Source organism: Sinocyclocheilus anshuiensis, unplaced genomic scaffold, assembly GCF_001515605.1.
Source record: "Sinocyclocheilus anshuiensis isolate Anshui unplaced genomic scaffold, SAMN03320099.WGS_v1.1 scaffold659, whole genome shotgun sequence".
Classification (NCBI taxonomy): domain Eukaryota; kingdom Metazoa; phylum Chordata; class Actinopteri; order Cypriniformes; family Cyprinidae; genus Sinocyclocheilus; species Sinocyclocheilus anshuiensis.
In genome coordinates, this window is record NW_015549698.1 from 784,894 (window position 1) to 808,735 (window position 23,842).

The following is a 23,842-nucleotide window of genomic DNA, read 5'->3' on the forward strand; positions in this document are numbered from 1 at the left end:
TATTCATATTACTCAAGCCTTCGCCATAGTAGGAGATGGTCCTCGCTGCAGAACACAAGCTCCAGATCCAACTCCTCCCACCTTATAAACTGTGTTCCACCGGATATGAACCTGCATACAGGTTTAAATCATTAATTATTCACAATATCATCAGTCAGGATTATGTACTACATGCAGTGAAGCAGAGACTATTGAGCATGTACTTCTACAAGAAAGAGGAGTTATTTAAGAAACTGAGAAACATAGGAGTATTTAATTTCACTATATCAAAACTTTTAATAAGTATTATGAAAGAAATTCTTAGTTATCTGAAGATAACAGGATTAGAAAGTAGAATTAAAATGTCATATTAATAATACCCATTTTCCCCTCTCTTTCCCGCTAATGCTTCACACTCCAGTCCAGTAGGTGGCGGTAATAAACCATAAGTTGGCTTGTCAACCTCCATTACATCGTACAAGAAGAAGAAGAGCCTGCTATATATTTGTGAAGTTCCAGGCCGTGGTCGCCAACGTTTGCTCTTATCAATGTAAGTCTACATTTGATTAATAATATAGTCGAGATAGATTCATAATGTAGCGTACGCCTGTAAGTAATGATCACAGTTTTAAATAACACTCTTAAAATAACAGGGAAACATCCAAATGGGTTATGTGAACAATTTCATGTTGAAGAAACAATACCTCATGTATTTCTTGAATGTAGCAAGTATGAACAAGAAAGAAGAAAAATGATAGTAGAAATAAGGAAAAATGGAATTCAGGATCTTAATTTTAAGGTTTTAATAAAATGGGCAAGTGAAATAAATAGTAATGTATTCTTTGATTTTATAAGAGAGACGGGGTTGATAAATAGAATATAAAACTCTGTTCCACACTCCGGAGCAGAAGGTGGCGGTAATGCACCTATTTGCATTGGTGCCAGCCGCCGGTAAAAACCAAGAAGAAGCATGATCACAGTTAAAGATGTCAATGTTTTGATGGTGTCCATACTATTTGATAACGCCAAGACATGTTTAAGTAACTTTAATAGCGCTAAGGACAAATGATAGTAGAAATCAGAAAAAAATGGAATTAAGGATCTTAATTTTAAGGTTTTAATAAAATGGGCAAGTGAAATAAATAGTAAAGTCTTCTTTGATTTTATAAGAGAGACGGGGTTGATAAATAGAATATAAAACTCTGTTCCACACTCCGGAGCAGAAGGTGGCGGTAATGCACCTATTTGCATTGGTGCCAGCCGCCGGTAAAAACCAAGAAGAAGCATGATCACAGTTAAAGATGTCAATGTTTTGATGGTGTCCATACTATTTGATAACGCCAAGACATGTTTAAGTAACTTTAATAGCGCTAACTTACGGTGGCCGAGAAGTGCAAAACAAATCACAATTCTGAAAAGCTTTTCAAATCTCGTATTAGCAATGGATTCTATTTACACTATATTAAAATAGCAGGATTTCTACTATCAAGTATACTACTTGTTGCAAATAGTGGCAATTATCTGCACTTCAGTATTGTAGTACATTATAAAACAGTATGCAATAATAACGTATTGAGTGTAAATTATAACCACGGCTCTGCTGTTCTTCGGCTGGTTCTTCCTGTATACGTTGATTGACAGATGTCTCGTCCAGTCAGCGGTGAGTAATCCCAAACCAATGGCACTGTCTCAAACTATACCTACCTCTTCCGGTTTGTCTGATTTGTCGTTGTGTTTTCTGACTTGTTATTTTGTTTTCAAATTTGTCATTGTGTTTTCTGACTTGTTATAATGTTTTCTGAATTGTTGTTGTGTTTTCTGAATTGTTATTTTGTTTTTTAGACTTGCATTTGCGTTTGTAATTTGTTATTTTGTTTTCAGAATTGTGATTTGCTTTGCACTTCTCGGCCACCGTACTAACTAGATAACAGCTAGCGCGCATGTGTATAGCTCTGCAGAGGTGTCCTATCTAATTAAGTTAGCTAACTTAGTTAAACTAATTAGCGTTGGAAATACAGCTGGTATGTTTAGATGTTTACGGCTATGGTAAGCTAACATGTGGACTGTTGTCAGCGAGGTAGTTTACACGTTACCCACTAGCCAGGTTACTCATCGCTAACTTGGCAAGAAATAACATTTGAAGTACATTTAACGTTGTCCATAGATGCACAGAACAGTGTTGCGGCATGAGAAGATCACCCTTCAGAGATGCCAGAGCTGTTGCTCTAATTACCATTGCCCGTTCTGCAGACCAAAAGTGTTCAAACCCGCCATGGAACGTCACGTGGTGGAGAATCATGTCCGCAACCACTTATCTTTGGCAGTACAGCATGAAGGCAAGTTGACATAGATTTTTCTTTATTCGTAGTCATTGTTTATACTATTTTACTGACATTAACGGTTGCTCATTAGCCTAATTTGTTTAATGTAGGGCTGCACGATAAATCGCATGCGATATTTAATGCGCATCTTGTCAGTAAAGCCAGTTCTGTAATCAGCGTTAAATCTCCATCACCTGCGTGCTTTCACATTGAGCAGCATTTACTACACAGAGCCGTTGTTCACTGACAAGCTGCGCAAAACATGCGCAAAATATGATCGTGGTTTTGCGCAGCTTGTCAGTGAACAACGGCTCTGTGTAGTAAATGCTGCTCCATGTGAAAGCACGCACGTGATGGAGATTTAACGTGCGAAATCATGCGATTTATCATGTAGCCCTAGTTTAATGTAAGTTATTGTAACGCTTGAACAATACAATCACGTATTGTTGACCTTTTTTTAGCATGCATCTTTCATTAGCCTATGTCATAAGTCATACACTGAATTAAGTTATCTTATCAGTAATATAGTCATAATCCAAATAATGCATTAATTGTTCATTTATTTAATCAGTTATATCATGCCTGCATTACCACAACTTATGCCACTTTTACTAAAGTGTTATCCCTTTATTTACTCAAATTCTTTACTGTTAAAATTATTTACTGTAAAATTCAAATATATATATATTTTTTTGTTTTCATTTTCAGAATTCCTGATTGTCAAGTGCAACTTGCAGTGTAGAGAACAGGCACATTTTCACTGTTGTTATTGCCCAAACACAGTTATAAGGAAAGTCCAGATTGTACAACATTTAGCATCATGCAAAAAAAGACAAGTTCCACCTACAGAACCAGCCACTGATGAGCCAGCTACAATCAATGAACCAGTTGTTCCCAGTGAACCAATAGTTCCCAGTGCACCAGTTGACATCAATGAACCAGTTGTTCCCAGTGAACCAGTTGCCTTTAAAGAACCAGCTGTGGCTGAAAGAGTCCCCTTGCCTGTTAAATCCCTGCTTGTTCCCCAAAAATCGCGTATTCAGAAAAAAGTGCAGTGCGGTCACTGTGGAATAACCGTCAACAAGAAAAATCTAGATGTTCATGTTAAAAGAAAACACACTGGTAAGATCTGTGATGTTACAGAAGATCGTCACCTACCTTCACAGTGCATCGACCCAGTGAGTGGTATATATGCGGTTGAAAAGTCATTTCGCAGACCATGTTCTGTAATCCACGTACAGAAAAAAAACTCAGGTCCACATTCAGTTGTCGCATGTGAAATGGATGAATGCATTTCCAAATTAGAATTTGCCGCTCGAAGTGGCTTTCAGCACTTTGAGTGTATACATTTGAAGTCACTGCAGTTCTGTCCATGGCCCAACAGGATACCAGTTGTCCTTGATGAAGATGTCCTGGCAGACATGATAGCCACAAATGTGTTTGGGGAACAGACCAAGACAGCCTGCGTGGCTACAAAGGCAGCAGCAAGTGCGGCTGGTGTTCCACTGTCTGTTGAGTTGACTATTGGAGGTCCTTCTACAAAGAAGTATATTTCTGTGTATGAACCCAAAGTGTCATACTACGGCAGACTTGGTAGAGTCATTGCTTCCTATGACAGCACTCGCAACACATGGCATTGTCCCTGTGCAAAGCCAAGATCTTGTTTGCACAAAAACATAGCCAGGTGGCATCTTTTCCAGCTACACTGCCAGTTGTTTGTATCATCACCCATCGACAGACCTGCACAGGGCCTAGCACAAGAACATGCTTGTCAGGAAAGTACCAGATTGGAATATCCCCCGCAGTGGTGAAGGTCTCAAACAGATGGTGTATTACCTGATGAAAAACAAAACTCTGCCAGCCCGAACTCCCCCAGAAATACATCACAGGCTCAATGACAATCAATGACATTCCCAAATACCTTGTGCCAAAAGAGACTGTTTGCTCTGAATGTGGTCCTAAGTGAGCCAGTGTGATTACTTCTAAAGGAAAGCTTATAACATACACTGGCGTTGTTGAGGGTGAGTATGAGTAAAGTCTATCTAATTAGTGTAACATCACTATGTTTAGCTGTTTGAATGAATTCTTTTTTTGTGATTTGAATACTTTTTTTTTTAAACAGGATTTTTTACATACTACCACATGTGCAGCAGCTATGGTCTAAAATACCGTTATCAAGAGTGGACTGATGGTCTTCACAATGTTGATGATCATTTGCCGATGTCATTACACACGTGCATTATCCTGTGCCATTCACTCCAGGTTTGATATTATTGAAGGAATGAATTATATGGTGTTCTTTTAAAATGTCTATATGCTCAGTAGCCCCTCGCTGCAGAACACAAGATCCAGGGGGCGGGGTTAGATCTCCTCACACTGCATTTTGATTGGACATATGGCAGATTCACGTCATACTTACTCGCGCTGTAAAAGTTGTGAAGTACTATCGTTTCCGCATCGAGTCGTAAATAAAGTTATTGTGACGGAAAAAACAAACTTGCTAAAACATTTTTTTTAAATAACGTTTTAAATGCTTAGTTACAAACACTGTAGTTTGTACAATGTGGGAATGGGCACAGATAATTACGGGCAATAACCAAATATTTTCATTTGGAGAAACGTTTGCATTAACTTCAAAACATTCTGAGTCTGCCTACCAAAATACAAATAGAATCTTACGTTTCTCCATCCCTGAAAATCCCGTAGTTTCTTGTTACATGTGAGAATAAATATTTCTTAAAATCAAGTGCATTCTTTGATTGGCTGATTCTTCACTCCTCTCAGTAGTCCACTTTGACTTCAAATACTTGCGTAGATTAAGAAGTAGCCACATCTGCTTTTATTGGAGTGATGTTAAATCAAGTTTCTACTTGAAGTAGAAAATATGTGTGCTTTGCACCGATTATGCACATTATTATAAAACTGTATATGACTAAAGTATAGCAGCACTGTCAGGTTGTCTTCTGTAATTTTCTATTTATAAATTGCTTCTCAATGGCATCTGACTTAATTTACATAATCTCACTTAAATAAATGCATGCAAAATGCATTACCAACACAATGAAATAGAAAAAAACCATGAACACACAACAGAATAACATACCAACATTAGCGGCATTCAAAATGAGAACTCGCACAGAATTAAATGATAAATCACTCCTTCATCTTTCATACTGCTCTGCAGCCACTGCATCATGCACACAACACACTCAAATAAGAGCACAGATTTAGCAGAACTCGCTGCAGAAGTCTGGGTGGGTGTCTTCACGAATAATAAGTTCCCCCTTTCTTCCTCGACCTACAGATCCTACAGGTTTGCAAAGAAAGGAAACAACGAAAAGAAATATTTCAATGTTCATCATTTTTCTAATGTTTTAATTCATCTTTGAAAGCTAAACACTCCATGGCAACAACTAACAATGCATACCTGGAGTGAATATGTCTCCACACTGCATACAAGTTTCCAGTCGGTACGTTTTGTAGTGCTCTGCCTTGTAGCATGTGGAGAAAGCAGTCCAATTTGTGACTCCTGTACACATGTGAAAGTACACGCATTCAAAAACCCACAAGGCTGGAATTCATTAACCAGCCGTTCAAGAATCTCTTAAGATTTGTATAAAAATATGCAACAAGTTATGCAAAAACTACTAGTTACGCACCAATAAAAATGTCCTCCAGAACAGATGCTGGCAACTGTGAAATATGAAAAAATACGAAAGAGAAGATATTGGCCCCAATGCCCCGTTCTGGAATGTATCTGTCTTTGTTCTTGGTATACATGCATGTAGTGTGTAGAAATGAAAGGATAGCAGCCCGTCTGTTTTCATTGTGAAGTAACTAACAGGGTGATCCTGACACAGATGAAGTCAAGATCACATAAACACCACTCCCTGTGCAACAAATACAAACACCAGTATGCTGAGAGTTAACATTTCTGAAACGTACAATTGCTAGTACAACCCTCTACGCACACCTTGGCAATATAATCGCCATTGGCTAGTACATTTTTTAGTTTAGTCGCCAGACTGATATACTATTTTACACACGCATACATGGGTCAAAGACGTTAAGATGTCCGCATCAAAAGAAATTTACAAAAGTGATTTTATGTCCACAGAAAGCACATTAAATGTAAGTAAAGTGTCTACTTTTAAGGTTTCAAATCAGTTTTTGGAGAATAAAATGTCAAAATTTGGTTGAAATAATGTTACATTGTCATTCAGTGTAACACAATATTTATGTACAAATTCAAACAACATGCTTATTCTGACGTGTACATATTCAAATATATAAAAGAATAAGGGAGCATATACAATTTTATTGTGTTTTAAATGAGTAAAAAATTCTTACTGACAAATGGGCAAAACCTAGGATAGAGGCGCATTTAAAAAATTTAAATTTACAACTAATTAGTATTTGGGGTGAAAGTAATTAGTCTTTTAATATGTCATAAATTGATTTTTGTTGTAAATATGCCTGACAAGATTGTTACACTGAATGACATTTTAGTGGGTCTCTTCTGTAAATCAGGGGAAAATGTATGATATTTATTTTTTGTTCGGAAAAACAAAAATAAAATTGCAATTAAATTAAACAGAAAACGTTTTAATTTTTTTGGGAAAAACAACAATTTAAAGCAGCATTACACTTATTCGCCTTTATATATATATATATATATATATATATGATTTCACCAAACAGCTTATCTTTGTAAAATGGCACAGCTTCTTAAATCTTAGCTTCTTATATGATTAATATGATTAATCAGTTAATCATATTATATTATGACAATTAAGCACGATTTAATTATTATTCATTGTGGTAGAACTAGTGAATTGACTTGGTAACCATGTATGAATGCATATTTGTCATTTTAACTGAAATTAGGACTGGTGGTGGTGTTTAAGATATTGTTGGTCATAGGTAATAGTAATTATTATTAAAAGATACTACTACTACTATTATTATCTGCCATAAGATATTGTTGGTCATTCAGGGTTTCTGTTAAAAAAACTGATAATAGTTATTATTATTAAAAGATAATACTACTACTAACAATATACAACGCACTAAGGATTGACGAGCTGCTGGGTTCATGAATATTAATCACGTTGTCAGCGTTGCCTCGAACTGATTTGCTGAAATCAAAACAGCCGTTGAGAACACTCCCATAGGTTTCCATAGGAACTGAGGAATGCGGAAGTAAAGCGTGTCATGGAGCAGCCAATCGTTCCAGTATTGAAGCCCATTCATTTCAGTGCTTCTCAAGCACACTCACACACACACACACACACACACAGAGAGTGTGAGAGTGTGTGTGCGTGTGTGTGTGTGTGTGTGTGTGTGTGAGAGTGTGTGAGTGTGTGAGGTTGTGTGTGTGAGTGTGAGGTTGTGTGTGTGAGTGTGAGTGTGTGTGAGTGTGAGGGTGTGTGTGTGTGAGTGTGAGTGTGAGGGTGTGTGTGTGTGTGTGTGAGTGTGTGTGTATGTATGGTGTTCCTTGATTTCCAGTTCATGAGGATAGTTTTCTTGGCGATAGTTAGAGCCACTAGGAGTAATTGACTATTTGTATTGTTTAAATTGATTATGGATATGTCACCTAATATACAGAGGGAGGGAGACAATGGGGTGTGATACTGAGTCAGTAACGTTTTCCCAAAATGTTTTAATTGAGGAGCAATGCCAAATGGTGTGAAAATAGTTGTCTGGGGTGTTTTGTGTACAATGTAAGCATGTTTCTGAAGTAAAACCCATTTTAAATAATTTTCGTCCATAGATGAAATCTATGAAGTACTTTATACTGTGTAAGTTGCAGGTTAGCATTTTTAGTCATGAAGTAGATATTTTTGCAGATTTGTGTCCAGAAGGCGGCATCGGGAGTAATAGATAAGTCTGATTCCCATTTAACATTTGGTAAACTTAATGTATTGTCTGATTTTGATATCATTCTGTATATTTTGGAGAGTAGTTTTTTTTAGTTCGATATATTAATTAGCGCTGAGATTGGAGGGGAAAGGTCTAGGTTAATTGCTCTAGTGTCAATCTTTGATTGAATTAATGATTTGATTTGTGAGTATTCCAAAAAACAATTACTCCCAATGCCGTATTTCTGGACCAAGTGGGAGAATGGTGCCAGGTTATTATTATGAAAGATATGCTGAAGTTGTGTGATGCCCTTTTCTGCCCATGTGCGTAAGTTGAGTGGCTTCTTGTTAGCTGTAAATTTCTGGGTTATTCCAGATCGGGGTGTATTTAGATGGTGCAAGAGGAGTGTCTGTGATTTGATGAAATTTCCACCAGGCTGTCAGAGCTGCTGCTATTGTCGGCATTTTAAAACAGTGATGATTTTTGATGGTCTGATTGAAGAAGGGTAATTCTGAAGTGTTAATGTCCTTGCAAATTGTTTGTTCAACGTCTAGCCATGTGCTTTCTGATGAGTCAGGGTGAATCCATTTGTGTATATTTTGGAGCTGATTGGCCAGAAAGTAGTGGTAAAAATGTGGTGCTTCCAGTCCTCCTTGTATTTTTGGTTTCTGTAGGGAAGTCAATTTGATTCTTGGGGTCTTGTTTTTCCAGTAGAATTTGGTAATGATTGAATCTAGTGATTTAAACCAGGAAAGGGTGGGGTGTGTTGGTGTCATTGTAAATAAATAGTTTAATTTAGGGAGTATAGTCATTTTAATTACTGATATTCTGCCCATAATAGATAGTGGTAGGTTCATCCAGTGTTGAAGATCATCGTCTATTGTTTTAAGTAATGGAGTGTAGTTGAGTCCAACCAACTCTGACAGCCTGGGGGAAACATTAATACATGTGATGTAATTGGTGCACAGAGGAATTGGTGGTGTCTGGGATGTCACATCCAAGCTGGTGGAATGTAATGAAAGAATAGCAGAATTACTCTAGTTGATTGAGTATTCAGAAATATTTGAGAATGAGTCAGTGAGTTTAATCGTTTCTTGTAGTGATGGTGGGGGGTCTTGTAAATATAATAATATATCATCAGCATAAAGACTTATTTTGTGGTGTATATTTAGTGTTTGAATTCCTTTTATGTTGCTGTTTTGATGGGTGGCTGCTGCTAATGGTTCGATGAAAATGGTGAATAGTGAAGGGGAGAGTGGGCATCCTTGTCTAGTCCCCCGGTGCAGTGTGAAGCTACGTGATGTTAGTCCATTGGTAGTCTTGCGTAGCCAGAACTTCAGACTGACGGCTGAAGGTCTGGAATACTTGGCAGCTTTCATTGGCCAAAGCCCACCCATGAGGCCGTTTGATCGACATGTCAAACAACCAATCACAGTTCGTTTCGTTTCAGCGTCACGCTTCGGGGTGTGGAAATGTCGCCACAATAACAGACCGGTGTGTAAAACTCTCGGATGTATTTTAAAGATTCTGTGCCGCGAACTTTAAATATTTCACATACTTTTGAAAATCCAGCGTTTAGTTGATCCTGATAAGCGCTCGTCGTCACAGTTGTAAACACGACGGCTTTCTTCTTTCGTGAGGGGGTTTGTCGTCTATGGAAGGCCAAAAGGGTCAAAAACACGTGAAATTGTGTTTTTGACCCTTTTGGCCTTCCATAGTCGTCACGGCATCTTTGTTTCCAGGCGGAACGTTACAGAACGCGACACACACATCTCCCGGAAATCCTGTATAATTCAACCAATCCGATGACGACTTTGAAACTCCTGAAGTGTTTCCACTTTTGTGTGCCATATGCATCAGACGTTTAGCCAATGGTCCATGGGCATGACGTCTGAGGCTGAGACTGGTCCATTAGTGATGACAGTGGCCGAAGGTGATGTATACAGAATTGTAATCCAGTTAATGAATGACTCCCCAAAACCAAACCTCTCTAGTGTGGAAAACAGGAATTTCCAATTGACTCTATCGAAGGCTTTTTCTGCATCGAGAGGGACTATGATGGTTTGGTTTTTTTAATCGATGAGTAATACATTAAGTTAAAAAGTCTGCGTGTGTTGTTAGATGCAAGTCTACCTTTAATGAAACCAGTTTGGTCCGGATGGATTATAGATGGTGTGACCTTTTCTATTCTATGGGGTAGTGCTTTGGCGATGATTTTAATGTCTACATTGATTAGGGAAATTGGACGATAGCTTGACGGTAGTATTGGGTTTTAGAAGGAGTGAAATTGTGGCTGTGTTCATGTTATCTGGGAGTTTTGATTTTTGTTTTGATTCATTTATCATTCAGATGAAGAGTGGTGATAAAATGGACCAAAAGTGTTTGTAGAACTCAGCGGGGAATCCATCAGGACCTGGTGCTTTATTGTTCGGCATGAGTTTAAGGGCATTAAAGATTTCTCGTTCTGTTAAGGAGGATTCAAGAGTATTTATTTGATATTTACTAAGTTGAGGTAGGTTGATATTGTTGAGAAATGAATTGATGTCTTTCTGAGTCTGGTCTTTTTCAGAGGAATATCATTTACTGTAAAAAATTTTGAAATATTTTTTTTTTTTCCGGTGAATTGGTGGACTTCCCTGCTGTGTCTGTAATAACTTGTATTGTTGGTTTTTCCATATTTTGTTTGATTTGATTTGCCAAATATTTACCGGATTTGTTACCGTGATGGAAGTTTTCTTGTCTTAGCCTATGAATTAGGAATTGGGTATGTTTGTTGATTAATTCATTTAATTTAAATTTACATTTTCTTAATGTATCCTGTGTTTCTTCTGTTGGGTTATTTATATTGATGTCTTCAAGTTCTTTGATTTTTTGTTCCAGTTCAGCTTGTTGTTCCTTCTCTTTCCTTTTTTTGTAAACGGAGAATGAAATGATTTTTCCTCTTAGAACTGCCTTCCCTGCTTCCCACAGAAGAGATGGAGATGCCCACTCTCTTTTAAAATAGCTGTCAAAGTCATGGTCTTTCGGAAGAGATGTGTTAAATCGCCATCTAGTAATGGGTTTATGTGGACTAGTTATATTCCATTTTAATGTTACTGGAGCATGATCACTAATCACTATTGGATGGATCTTTGATTCAGAAATATTTGATATGATAGAGTTACTGGTGAGAAAGAAGTCAATACGGGAATATGAGTGGTGGACTTGTGAGAAAAAATTGTATTCTTTAGGATGCTGTAGACGCCAACTATCGCAAAGACCAAAATCGCTCATGAACTGTTTGATGGTTTCTGCAGATTTCCAGATACGTTTATTGCCTAAACTGTTAGATCTATCTATTGTTGAGTCTAAAACGGTGTTGAAATCACCTGCTGTTATGACTGGACAGTTAGAAAAATTTGAAATGGAAGAAAAAAAGATGGGTCGTCTGTGTTTGGGCCATGTAAACTGCCAATTGTAACTGGGCTATTATTAATTGAGATGTTTATGATAATGAAACGTCCCTCAGGGTCTATAACGGTGGTGTTAAGATTTTTTTTACTTATTACAATGCGTACTCCTCTCTGTTTTGTGTTGTAGGGAGCCGAGAATAAATGACTGTACTTTGATGATTTTGTTATGATCAGATTCTGATAGATGTGTTTCTTGCAGAAGGCATATGTCGGCTTGTAGTTTATTTAGATGATTAAAAACTTTAATCCTCTTTGTCTGAGAACCAAATCCACGAGCGTTCCAGGTTACAAAAGCGATAGATGACATGTTTTAATGAAAAATAAGCAGAAATGTATATTAATGTGTGGGTCTGTTCGTACTGTATGTGTATAAATGTGAGTGTATGTATTCGAAGGGGTATGACATTGCATATGTGTGTGTGTGTGTGTGTGTTTGCTGGCCTTTTTTAACATTAACTTATATTGTCTTCTTACATAAATGTCATAAAATAATACTGGAATGCGAGTAATTAATCTTTTTAAATTCAACATTTAAAAAATAGCAAAACTTATGAACATTGAGTGTTTGATGATGTCTAAAATATACAATACAAAACATAAAATAAATAAATAAGCTATTATGACCGGTAAAACTCTTTACAGCAACTAGAGTAGAGCTAAATATATGTAGGCTAGTGGTTAAACCATGGCATTACATAGCAATATTACCAAACGTCTCTAATTTGCCTCTTTGCACTGGAATTTAAAAACATTTTCTCTACTTTAACCCTAAATACTACACTAATTGTAATATAAATAATAAGCGTATTAGAAAAAATATTAATGCTGTCTCTTCATCACTCCCCAGAATAAAATGCGATTGTAAAACGTAGTCAGTGTAGTTATCAATACACAATCAATGCACACATGATGTGTTAATAATCACTAGAAATTGCTGCAAATATAGTGAAACTGCTGTCTATCCTACTTAAACCCATTTAAACATATTGACAGCGCGGAGTTGTTTGGAACTATTGAGCGCTCCATGAACCACGTGACAGCGAGATCAAAGCGTGTCGCAACTCTCTCGAGGTTTTGGAGACCACACAACACAACGACACGCAAATCCTTAGTAAAGACAAAATCCTTCATGCGTACATGCATTTTGAAGCACTAACAGACCACAAATACACATACTCCTGTGTTAAGTGCGGCTACCATCCAGCAGTTGTTGTGATGGATCTTCACAAAAAGGCGACATTTAATATGCCTGGTAGGTCATATCAAAATTAGAGCTACCTAATAATATTAAAAATACATGTTCTTTGTTTCATTGAGAATTTTTATTGCAGTGAGTGACATTCCTGCTCCACCACCTGAGTATGATAGTCGAGTCAATATGAAAGACTTCTGGGCATCCGTGACTGCCGAAATAGTTTCCCTGCAAACAAGCCTGCACTGGCCCTTTACGGGCTGCCAGCGCAGGACCCCTGAGAATTTGCTCATTGGCAAAACGTTGGCCCCTTGGCACTGGCCCTGCACGGGCAGCCCTCACTTAGCCTCCAGGAAGCCTGAGCGCTGTTTTATTGAAAATAATAAAGTTTGAAGTCACCGTTATGGAGATAAGTGCTTGCTTTAGTCGGCCCTTGACGTCGTAACTTTAATTTTTTCTTTGACTGTCCTAACTGTGTGTTTCTGAAGCACATTTGTTATAGCAAAAGTTGTCATCAACAGGCAGATGCAGCACTTAAAGACAGCATCCTATTTCCGATATGGACACTTGGACACTGGCACTTGTTTTGACGGTCAGTTGTCATCGTTTAGCATTTTAAATAGGTGTTGAAGACAGACGTGGTGCAGTTTTTTGTCCGCTCTGATGAGGAGTGAATAAGCTGTACGTGGAATATACAAGACCAATGCACTGGTCCGTCAACATTTGATTGATTTACATATATTCACAGGTCATGAAGCCCAATCTTAAAAGGATGTACATTCTTGATTCGTACGACCCTTGTGGTTTTGGGCAGGCGTATTATGTGTCCATGTTCAGGTTTTCTTCTAATGTTTAGGGACTGTTCTTTGTCGTCCGCTGTTAAGTGCAAAGTTTTGGAGGTATTAACTACTGTTTGTGTACTTTTTAATGTTTGCTGATGTGATGGTCCTTGCTTAAAAGATCCAACACTATCTCTATCATAAAGACTGAGACTGGTTTATTTCGAAATGTGGCTATTCTCACTTTCCATTTTGAAAATCCTGCTTCTACGCCCAAATCTGCTGAAATTCAGTAGTTTGCACTAGGCAGGTTATATAAAGATTGGGTTTAGGCCTAGTCAACCAATGAAAGAATGGCATGTAGGAGATGAATCAGGATGTAAGTGGAAGTGAAGACCATCTCTGAGCATTTTTCTTTTCTTTTTTTTTATTATTGTGTTTGCTTTCTGCGTGTATATGCTTTCCCACACAGTACATGTCAAACTTGCTGCTGCAAGCCAATCAGCGGGTTGTCAGAATCAGACCTATAGAGGTGGATTGTGCGTTTAAAACTGTTTTCAGCTTTTAAGAAGTTTTAACTGTGTATCTGTTCTCTTTTGAAGCATGATCGCAAAAAAATTGGTTGCTGGAAACTGGCAGCTCGTTAAAAACAAGGTACATAAAGCACTCAGCATTCAACACTGCTTTCTGACAACTGTAATCAATACAAAATGTATATAGTAAGTTTTGGGTTTTTGCCAGGATATTCCATCGCAGAGAGACAGCTTGGACTGTGGAGTGTTCATGCTAATGGTATGTTACAAATGAAGCTGCAAGTTAACCTTCCCACTGGGCAAAGTTACGTCCAGTGGATGTCTTTTTGAAGTCTTTGCACATGTTGAAAAGACGTCCACTGAGGAGCCAGAAGGAAAGTTTGTATGACGTTTTTTTTTTACATGTTCTGCGCGTCCAATACATTCATGGCACCTCCATACAAGATTAAAAACTAGTTCAAATGTGGTCATTGGACATTATTTTCAACATAATTTAAGGTTCATTTAGACATAATTTATACTGTTTCTGGACCAAATGAACACTCTCAGTGATGCATTAGATTTAAACTCATGTTATTTCAATGTTATTTCTATTTGTAATGGCAAAGCAACTCACAGACACTGTGTCCAAAAATCATGAAAATAAAAGAATCTTCACTGAAACAGTGTTGAAGTTTATGAGATAATTAAATGATCAAATAACTGATGATTGAGCATTTGGTAAAATCAACTGCAAATAAAAGACATTAAATCTCTCAAGATCTCAGCAGAGGAGGATCAAACATCTCCACAAACAGCATCACCAGCTTCACTCATTAGATTGACTTTATTTCTGTCAGACATCTAGAGAAGCTCTTATTGAGAATTAACAGAGGTTTAGATGTTGGGATTTGGTTCATTTGAAGTCACCATTGTGGTGGACAGTGTTTGCTTTAGTTGGGATCTTGGTCATCATACTTCTTGTGTTAGCTTTTTTTAGCTGCTGTAACTGTGTTTTTGTGAAGCACAATAGTTGCTGCAAAAGAGGCCAAAATAAAGCGAAATCAGGTGTTATTAGCTCTTTGTGGAAGATGATAAAAATCATCACAAAATGAGCATCTGACAACTTCAGCACTAACTTCAACACTTTCAGTTTAGATTCTTTTATTCCCATGATTTTTGACAAACACAGTGTCTGTGAGTTGCTTTGCAATTACAAATAGAAATAACATTGAAATAACATGAGTTTAAATCTAATGCATCACCGAGAGTGTTTATTTGGTCCAGAAACAGTATAAATTATGTCTAAATGAACCTTAAATTATGTTAAAAATGTCCACTGACCACATTTGAACTAGTTTTAACCTTGTACAGAGGTTCCATGAATGTCTATATCGGACGCGCAGAACATGTCAAAAAAAGACGTCATAAAAACGTTTATTCTGGCTCCTCAGTGGACATCTTTTCAACATGTGCAAAGACTTCAAAAAGACATCCACTGGACGTAACTGTGCCCAGTGGGTTACCTGACTTTGGGGATTTTATTAGTGGCAATTCAAAGGCAATAGGTATAGGAAGAATATGTGAGTGCTAGGAAATGTATATAATATAAAAAAACTATGTCTTACAGTATGCATTATACATTACTTTTGAGTGGCCATTTGATTTCACCCAGGGGAGAGCCTTGAATTTATTACAGAAATTAGTTGATGTCTCTTTCAGTTTGCCTCAGTTTTTTTGTCCTTTCCTTAGAACGACATGCCTTACATTCGAGAGTGCTGGCTAAACCTAGTATTGAAGTGCTTGAGCCATAAAAGGTGAGAACCAGATTTGCAAAACAATGCTGTCTTTCCAAAGTTTTCACTTTTTTTTTCTGACACCATTTACTGTGTTACAGGGAAGCCTCAAGGAGAATCAAGTGGACTACATGTATGGTTGTCCCAAGGACCATGGGATTCTTGCGGTATAATGTCCGAGTCACTAGCAATTGTACGTTTCAGAAATGTTAACTCTGGTGTTAATACTGGTGTTTGTATTTGTTGCACAGGGAGTGGTGTTTATGTGATCTTGACTTCATCTGTGTCAGGATCACCCTGTTAGTTACTTCACAATGAAAACAGACGGGCTGCTATCCTTTCATTTCTACACACTACATGCATGTATACCAAGAACAAAGACAGATACATTCCAGAACGGGGCATTGGGGCCAATATCTTCTCTTTCGTATTTTTTCATATTTCACAGTTGCCAGCATCTGTTCTGGAGGACATTTTTATTGATGCGTAACTAGTAGTTTTTGCATAACTTGTTGCATATTTTTATACAAATCTTAAGAGATTCTTGAACGGCTGGTTAATGAACTCCAGCCTTGTGGGTTTTTGAATGCGTGTACTTTCACATGTGTACAGGAGTCACAAATTGGACTGCTTTCTCCACATGCTACAAGGCAGAGCACTACAAAACGTAACGACTGGAAACTTGTATGCAGTGTGGAGACATATTCACTCCAGGTATGCATTGTTAGTTGTTGCCATGGAGTGTTTAGCTTTCAAAGATGAATTAAAACATTAGAAAAATGATGAACATTGAAATATTTCTTTTCGTTGTTTCCTTTCTTTGCAAACCTGTAGGATCTGTAGGTCGAGGAAGAAAGGGGGAACTTATTATTCGTGAAGACACCCACCCAGACTTCTGCAGCGAGTTCTGCTAAATCTGTGCTCTTATTTGAGTGTGTTGTGTGCATGATGCAGTGGCTGCAGAGCAGTATGAAAGATGAAGGAGTGATTTATCATTTAATTCTGTGCGAGTTCTCATTTTGAATGCCGCTAATGTTGGTATGTTATTCTGTTGTGTGTTCATGGTTTTTTTCTATTTCATTGTGTTGGTAATGCATTTTGCATGCATTTATTTAAGTGAGATTATGTAAATTAAGTCAGATGCCATTGAGAAGCAATTTATAAATAAAAAATTACAGAAGACAACCTGACAGTGCTGCTATACTTTAGTCATATACAGTTTTATAATAATGTGCATAATCGGTGCAAAGCACACATATTTTCTACTTCAAGTAGAAACTTGATTTAACATCACTCCAATAAAAGCAGATGTGGCTACTTCTTAATCTACGCAAGTATTTGAAGTCAAAGTGGACTACTGAGAGGAGTGAAGAATCAGCCAATCAAAGAATGCACTTGTTTTTAAGAAATATTTATTCTCACATGTAACAAGAAACTACGGGATTTTCAGGGATGGAGAAACGTAAGATTCTATTTGTATTTTGGTAGGCAGACTCAGAATGTTTTGAAGTTAATGCAAACGTTTCTCCAAATGAAAATATTTGGTTATTGCCCGTAATTATCTGTGCCCATTCCCACATTGTACAAACTACAGTGTTTGTAACTAAGCATTTAAAACGTTATTTAAAAAAAATGTTTTAGCAAGTTTGTTTTTTCCGTCACAAGAATAACTTTATTTACGACTCGATGCGGAAACGATAGTACTTCACAACTTTTACAGCGCGAGTAAGTATGACGTGAATCTGCCATATGTCCAATCAAAATGCAGTGTGAGGAGATCTAACCCCGCCCCCTGGATCTTGTGTTCTGCAGCGAGGAGTGCGAATGCTCTGTCTGGTTGTGATGAAGTCTCACTCTTCGCCGCTGGATGGCACATGAATAACAATTACTCCTCCTCCTCACTTCATTGCGCAGTTTGGATCATGTTTATCAAGCGCTCTTCTTTTCCCACGCACCACTTTGCGGAATTTTGCCTGTTTCGGGGGAAATCTTTATAGCAGCTTCTGCAAGGAAGAGTTCACGTAAGGTAGGTTTTAATGAGTATTAACAGAGTTTTGCCTTGCTTGTTTCTGTGTTCACTGATGTATTAACCCGCTGGTGACTAGTCCATGTAATGTTAACTTTAATGTGATCATGTGGGTAGCTGTTGGGAGCATTGCTCTCCTCTCTCACAAGCGTTGGAATAACGTGCTGTGGTTGCTGGGACAATCCTCCTCAAGCATGTGCTAGACAGCATTCACACTGGCTCTCTCTTAAGCCCGAGACACTGCTGATTCGCCACGATTGTTTCACGATGCCAATCTTTCGTCTGGGACAGCTGGAAATCGTGCAGTGTGTCTCGAGCTTTACACACACTCACACACACACACACACACACACTCACACACACACTCACTCACTAACTCACTCACTCACACACTCACTCACTCACTCACTCACTCAAACTCACTCACACTCACTCACTCACTCACTCACACAGCGCGCGTTTACCTAACTATCTAAATGGGGACATTAGGATATATATATATATATATATATATATATATTAGAGGGCTTGGCTAACTTTTTTGCTCACCAGCCACTGTGGCTAGTGGTTTTCCAAATGTACTAGCCACTCAGCATTTTCACTGGCCACAATTTTGTTGTTGGGAAATTACATTTTATATGACTTAATACTGCATACAAAATTTTTTTGTCATTTTTCCCTAACCGTATTAAATGCATGCATCATCTTTCATATCAAATTCTTACATTTTATTAATAATTTCACTTAATATAGTAAGACAATAGAGGGCTGTTGCCAATTAAATTAAATTAGTATCAACAAAACCGATCTTTCCACTGCAGAAGAAACAGACGTGACTGTGGCATTCAGATGCATTTACTGTACACAGACAGTTCAATGTAGCTGAAATATAGCACGAATGCATTTAGATGGCAAAATTATAACAGCATAAATAATGTTGTGAGCTTGGTGTTTTGAAATAGTTTTTTTTAAATATACAAATATGAAATGTTGGAAAAAATGCAAAGATAAACTACTATGAGAGTAAACTGCCAGTAGGTGGCAGTAAGTGTCTGTCTTAATTAATGAGTCATTGAAGCATGCCTTCAAACGATTCGTTCAGACGGCTGATGAAGCAAGAATGAAGCAAGTACCTGTCTTTATGAATGGACCACTGAATCATTGACTCAAATGATTCAAAATTCAAAAACGCAAATCATTGAGTAACGAAAGACCGCTGTGTGTTGCTCAGAGATGCGCGACTGTTCTGCTCTGATCTTTGTTCGGAACTATTTTCATTAAACTAATCGAGCAAAAACAGTCAAAGTTGACAATATGTCCTTTCAATAAATTCAGATATCGAACTAAAATGTATATTAACTACTTGTTTTAACTCATGTGTAAAATGTCAAATTTGCAATCGTGGTTTTCAGGGAAAACTTCACTCTCTTGGTCGCATCATGTCGCTTAACTAGGCTGTATGTTATAAATATAAAAACTAAGTTACATTGTTATGTTTCTTCTGGTTTTACTGGTTATAATGGGAATTGTATTGGTTTTACTAGAAACTGTAATGGTCCCTGTTGGTCTCTAACAGTTACTGGTATTGGTCGCCTTCTGTTGGTGGCTTGTTTGGCTTTTTAATGCCACTAAATCCTAATGGAATATGTCCCAAAACACACTACGGGAAACCATGTTTTAATGGTTAAAAGTTGATGTTTTGTAATGGTATTTGTAGTGGAAACCATTAGATTTTCTGTGATGGTTTCTATTGTTTTTCTTCTTCTTCAGCAGGGTAGCTAGTTCTAGCTATCTATCAAATGATGACTTTCCCAAAAGGAGGTTTTGGTTTTGTCAGATTTTAAGGTTGTCTTAGTACAATTATGCCCCCAAAATATATTAAGTACACACACAGCTTCTGACTTCTGTTGTTTTAAATAAAGTTCATTTTGATTAATGCAGCTACAGACTAGGACAGAATTTGCCATTTAAAAACCATTTGCTTTATTTATGAGCACAAACTACACAAATAGATACAATGATACAACCGGGACATTCACTGTGCAATTTACTATTGTAACCAGCGTTTCTGCCAAAACACTGTACTTGCTTCACCAAAATAATGTACTTTTTCACAGCTTTGTATTAGCCACTAAGCCTATTTATTTACAAATATTATTTATTTTAGGATTTTAATTTATTTTACTTTAGGAACGATAACTGTAGTAACTGTGGTATTTTTGTAAGGGGTTTCAGTAAATGTGGCTAAGGTCAGAAACACATTATTTTACATGTCTAATCTGAAGCATTATTAATCCACACTGTTCAGTTATGTCTTTAATAACTGTGCACGAGTTTGTTTCTGTGAGCTCAGTTAAGCACAGTTCATCCTTGCTGATACTGCTTTGAGACATTTAGTGACTGTAGTGTCTGAAATAGTTTGAAATATTGCTTTCAAAATGCATCTTTATCATGAATGTATCAGATTTGTTTCTATTGTTTGTCTCAGACCCTTTGTCTGATGGAGGGGTTTCTGGCTCAGATAAAGGGTGTGGTGATATCATTTAGACTTGTCTGAATGTCTAGATTGTTTCTGGTATTGGTCATCCAATGTACAGATCATATAACAACTTCTGTCATATTTGAAACCCATTGAGTGAAGTGGTTTATAGATAATGCTTTGTAAAACTAACATTTTTTTTTCGTTTTATTAAGTTGCAGAACTTGAAATCAATTTGATTGAGTGTCATATTATTTTGAATCAATATTTACTTGTAAAAAAAATATATATATATTTATTGTTTTTATTTAAAGAGTAATTGAAATGCAAAATGCTGTCTCACCATATAAATTATGTCATGGAAACATGTAATGGTCAGATAGATGGATGGATGGATGGATGGATAGATAGAGATGGATAGATAGATATGGATATATCGATGGATGGATAGATAGATAGATGGATAGATATGGATAGATGGATGGATGGATGGATATGGATGGATATGGATGGATGGATGGATGGATGGATGGATGGATAGATAGATAGATAGATAGATAGATACATGGATAGATGGATAGAGATATGGATGGATGGATGGATGGATAGATAGATAGATAGATATGGATAAATGGATGGATGGGTAGATAGATAGATAGATACATGGATAGATGGATAGAGATATGGATGGATGGATGGATGGATAGATAGATAGATAGATATGGATAAATGGATGGATGGGTAGATAGATAGATAGATACATGGATACATGGATAGATGGATAGAGATATGGATGGATGGATGGATGGATAGATAGATAGATAGATAGATATGGATAAATGGATGGATGGATAGATAGATAGATAGATAGATAGATAGATACATGGATACATGGATGGATGGATAGAAATATGGATGGATGGATAGATAGATAGATATGGATAAATGGATGGATGGATATATAGATAGATAGATACATGGATACATGGATAGATGGATATACTGAACAAAATTATAAACGCAACACTTTTGTTTTTGCCCCCATTTTTCATGAGCTGAAAAATAAATTGTGCAGTTTTACTGTATTGAGGGGTCCGGGGGCGTCCGAAAACCAGTCAGTATCTGGTGTGACCACCATTTGCCTCACGCAGTGCAACACATCTCCTTCGCATAGAGTTGATCAGGTTGTTGATTGTGGCCTGTGGAATGTTGGTCCTGTCCGGGTGGCTGGTCTTGGAGGTGAAGATGCTGGATGTGGAGGTCCTGGGCTGGTGTGGTTACACGTGGTCTGTGGTTGTAAGGCCAACCAGATGTACTGCCAAATTCTCTGAAACGCCTTTGGAGACGGCTTATGGTAGAGAAATAAACATTCAATTCACGGGCAACAGCTCTGGTGGACATTCCTGCAGTCAGCATGCCAATTGCACGCTCCCTCAAAACTTGCGACATCTGTGGCATTGTGCTGTGTGATAAAACTGCACATTTTAGAGCGGCCTTTTATTGTGGCCAGCCTAAGGCACACCTGTGCAATAATCATGCTGTCTAATCAGCATCTTGATATGCCACACCTGTGAGGTGGATGGATTATCTCGGCAAAGGAGAAGTGCTCACTAACACAGATTTAGACAGATTTGTGAACAATATTTGAGAGAAATAAGCCTTTTGTGTACATAGAAAAAGTCTTAGATCTTTGAGTTCAGCTCATGAAAAATGGGGGCAAAAACAAAAGTGTTGCGTTTATAATTTTGTTCAGTATATCCATCTATCCATGTATCCATGTATCTATCCATCTATAGATGGATAGATATGGATAGATGGATGGATAGATAGATAGATAGATAGATAGATAGATAGATAGATAGATAGATAGATGGATGGATGGATAGATAGATAGATGAATAGATGATGGCTGGATGGATGGATGGATAGATAGATGGATAGATATGGATAGGTAGATAGATAGATATGGATGGATGGATAGATAGATAGATGGATAGTGTATATTACATGATATAAATTATGTTGTAAATGTGTTGCATAAATAAAATGAATACTTTTTTTAACTTTAAATGAGGGCGGACTGTACTTGTCACAAAAATAATGTCAAAATGAAATTTGAGTTTGACATTATCTTGACAGGTTTGGTGAGATTCACCCCTTATTTTGGATGAAACTCAGTATCATTTAATAGATCTGCTGTATGCCTCTGAGCGTTTGCTCCAGACGTTTTCTGGCAAGAGCATTTAGCAGAGTTCCACCTCAAATCCTTTGAATAGAGCTGAAAAATGAGACTCTTGCTGTACATCGCCACAAGGAGAAAGGATTATGACTAACCATCACAGGGATAAGGTTTCAAAGAGAGAAATAATCAAGTCCTCTTAGGAAAAGATGTCTAGTATAGCAGTCCCTTCACTTTTCTATATATTTTTACAAAAGCACTCCTTGGCCTGACCAACGGGCCCTTAAATTAAATACTTGGTTTAAGTAGCACAACTACTTCCTAATTTTTCTTATTATGACTTTGACTTATTATGACTTATGGCGTTTGCAGTATAGCGATGTCCAGCTGCCTTTTAATTATTGATGTAACTCGACTTAATCAGGCCACTGCTGCTGAAAAGCTGGACTCAACAGCAAAAGTTCTGGTCTTCATTGGAGCTTGTTTGCCAAGAACCACCCATTTAGAGACTGTCTGACATGTAAAATATTCAGTCACAGTTTAATTTTTACAAGCCATTTATGGGCACATTTATCTGAGATAGATTATACACAAAATAAGTAGGACCATTTTTGATGATAAAACATGAAAGTGTGTAGTAAAAATAAATAAATAAAAGGATATTTAACCTTTCATCTTTACTTAGATTGATCATTTATAATTTATTTGAGTTTGCCAGATGGCAACATCGTAAGATACCTCTCATTGTTCATATTGATATTCTGCTTTTGTATGCTAGTCTGAAAGGTAAAAACTTTCTCCATAGCACTCAATGTAAATTGTGCTGCAGTGTAATTTCTGCTCCACTCTAGCAGCACCAGACGAAATAATTGGGTGTTTAGACACTTTTTATAGTTAAGTGAAACTGAAAGTTAAATTGAAACCATTAAAAACTAAAATAAAAAACCTAAAACAGTTAATGAAAATAAAAACCATGAAAAAAAGTAATTTTCATAACTTGACATAAATTAAATGGTAACTGAAAGAAAACAAAATATAAAATACTTTATTTCAGCTAGTTTCCAGTAACATTTCTCCTTCTAATTGAGTTTAACTTAATGTACTAAAATAACTAAAACTAAAACAAAAATTAATAAAAACTATAGACACACACACACACACACACACACACACACACACACACACACACACACACACATGTGACCCTGGACCACAAAACCAGTCATAAGGGTAAATTTTTCGAAATTGAGATTTATACATCGTCT

General features: G+C 37.1%; 2 protein-coding genes across 2 annotated transcripts in view; both read left to right on the forward strand.

Annotated features, from left to right (window-relative positions):
• The first annotated feature begins 463 nt into the window (after window positions 1-463).
• On the forward strand, window positions 464-5,041 carry LOC107660517 (uncharacterized). Its single transcript, XM_016449837.1, has 4 exons — window positions 464-529; window positions 2,144-2,315; window positions 3,009-4,321; window positions 4,423-5,041. The coding sequence occupies exons 2-3, from the start codon at window positions 2,144-2,146 to the stop codon at window positions 4,109-4,111; spliced, it is 1,275 nt and encodes a 424-aa protein (XP_016305323.1). The 5' UTR covers window positions 464-529; the 3' UTR covers window positions 4,112-4,321; window positions 4,423-5,041.
• Window positions 5,042-17,091: 12,050 nt separating this feature from the next.
• LOC107660530 (ankyrin repeat domain-containing protein 6-like) overlaps window positions 17,092-23,842 on the forward strand; it is a 30,304-nt gene continuing 23,553 nt past the window's right edge. Inside the window, exon 1 of the mRNA XM_016449855.1 lies at window positions 17,092-17,919. The gene's annotated coding sequence lies outside the window, so the exon portion shown is untranslated. The remainder of the gene's footprint in view (window positions 17,920-23,842) is intronic.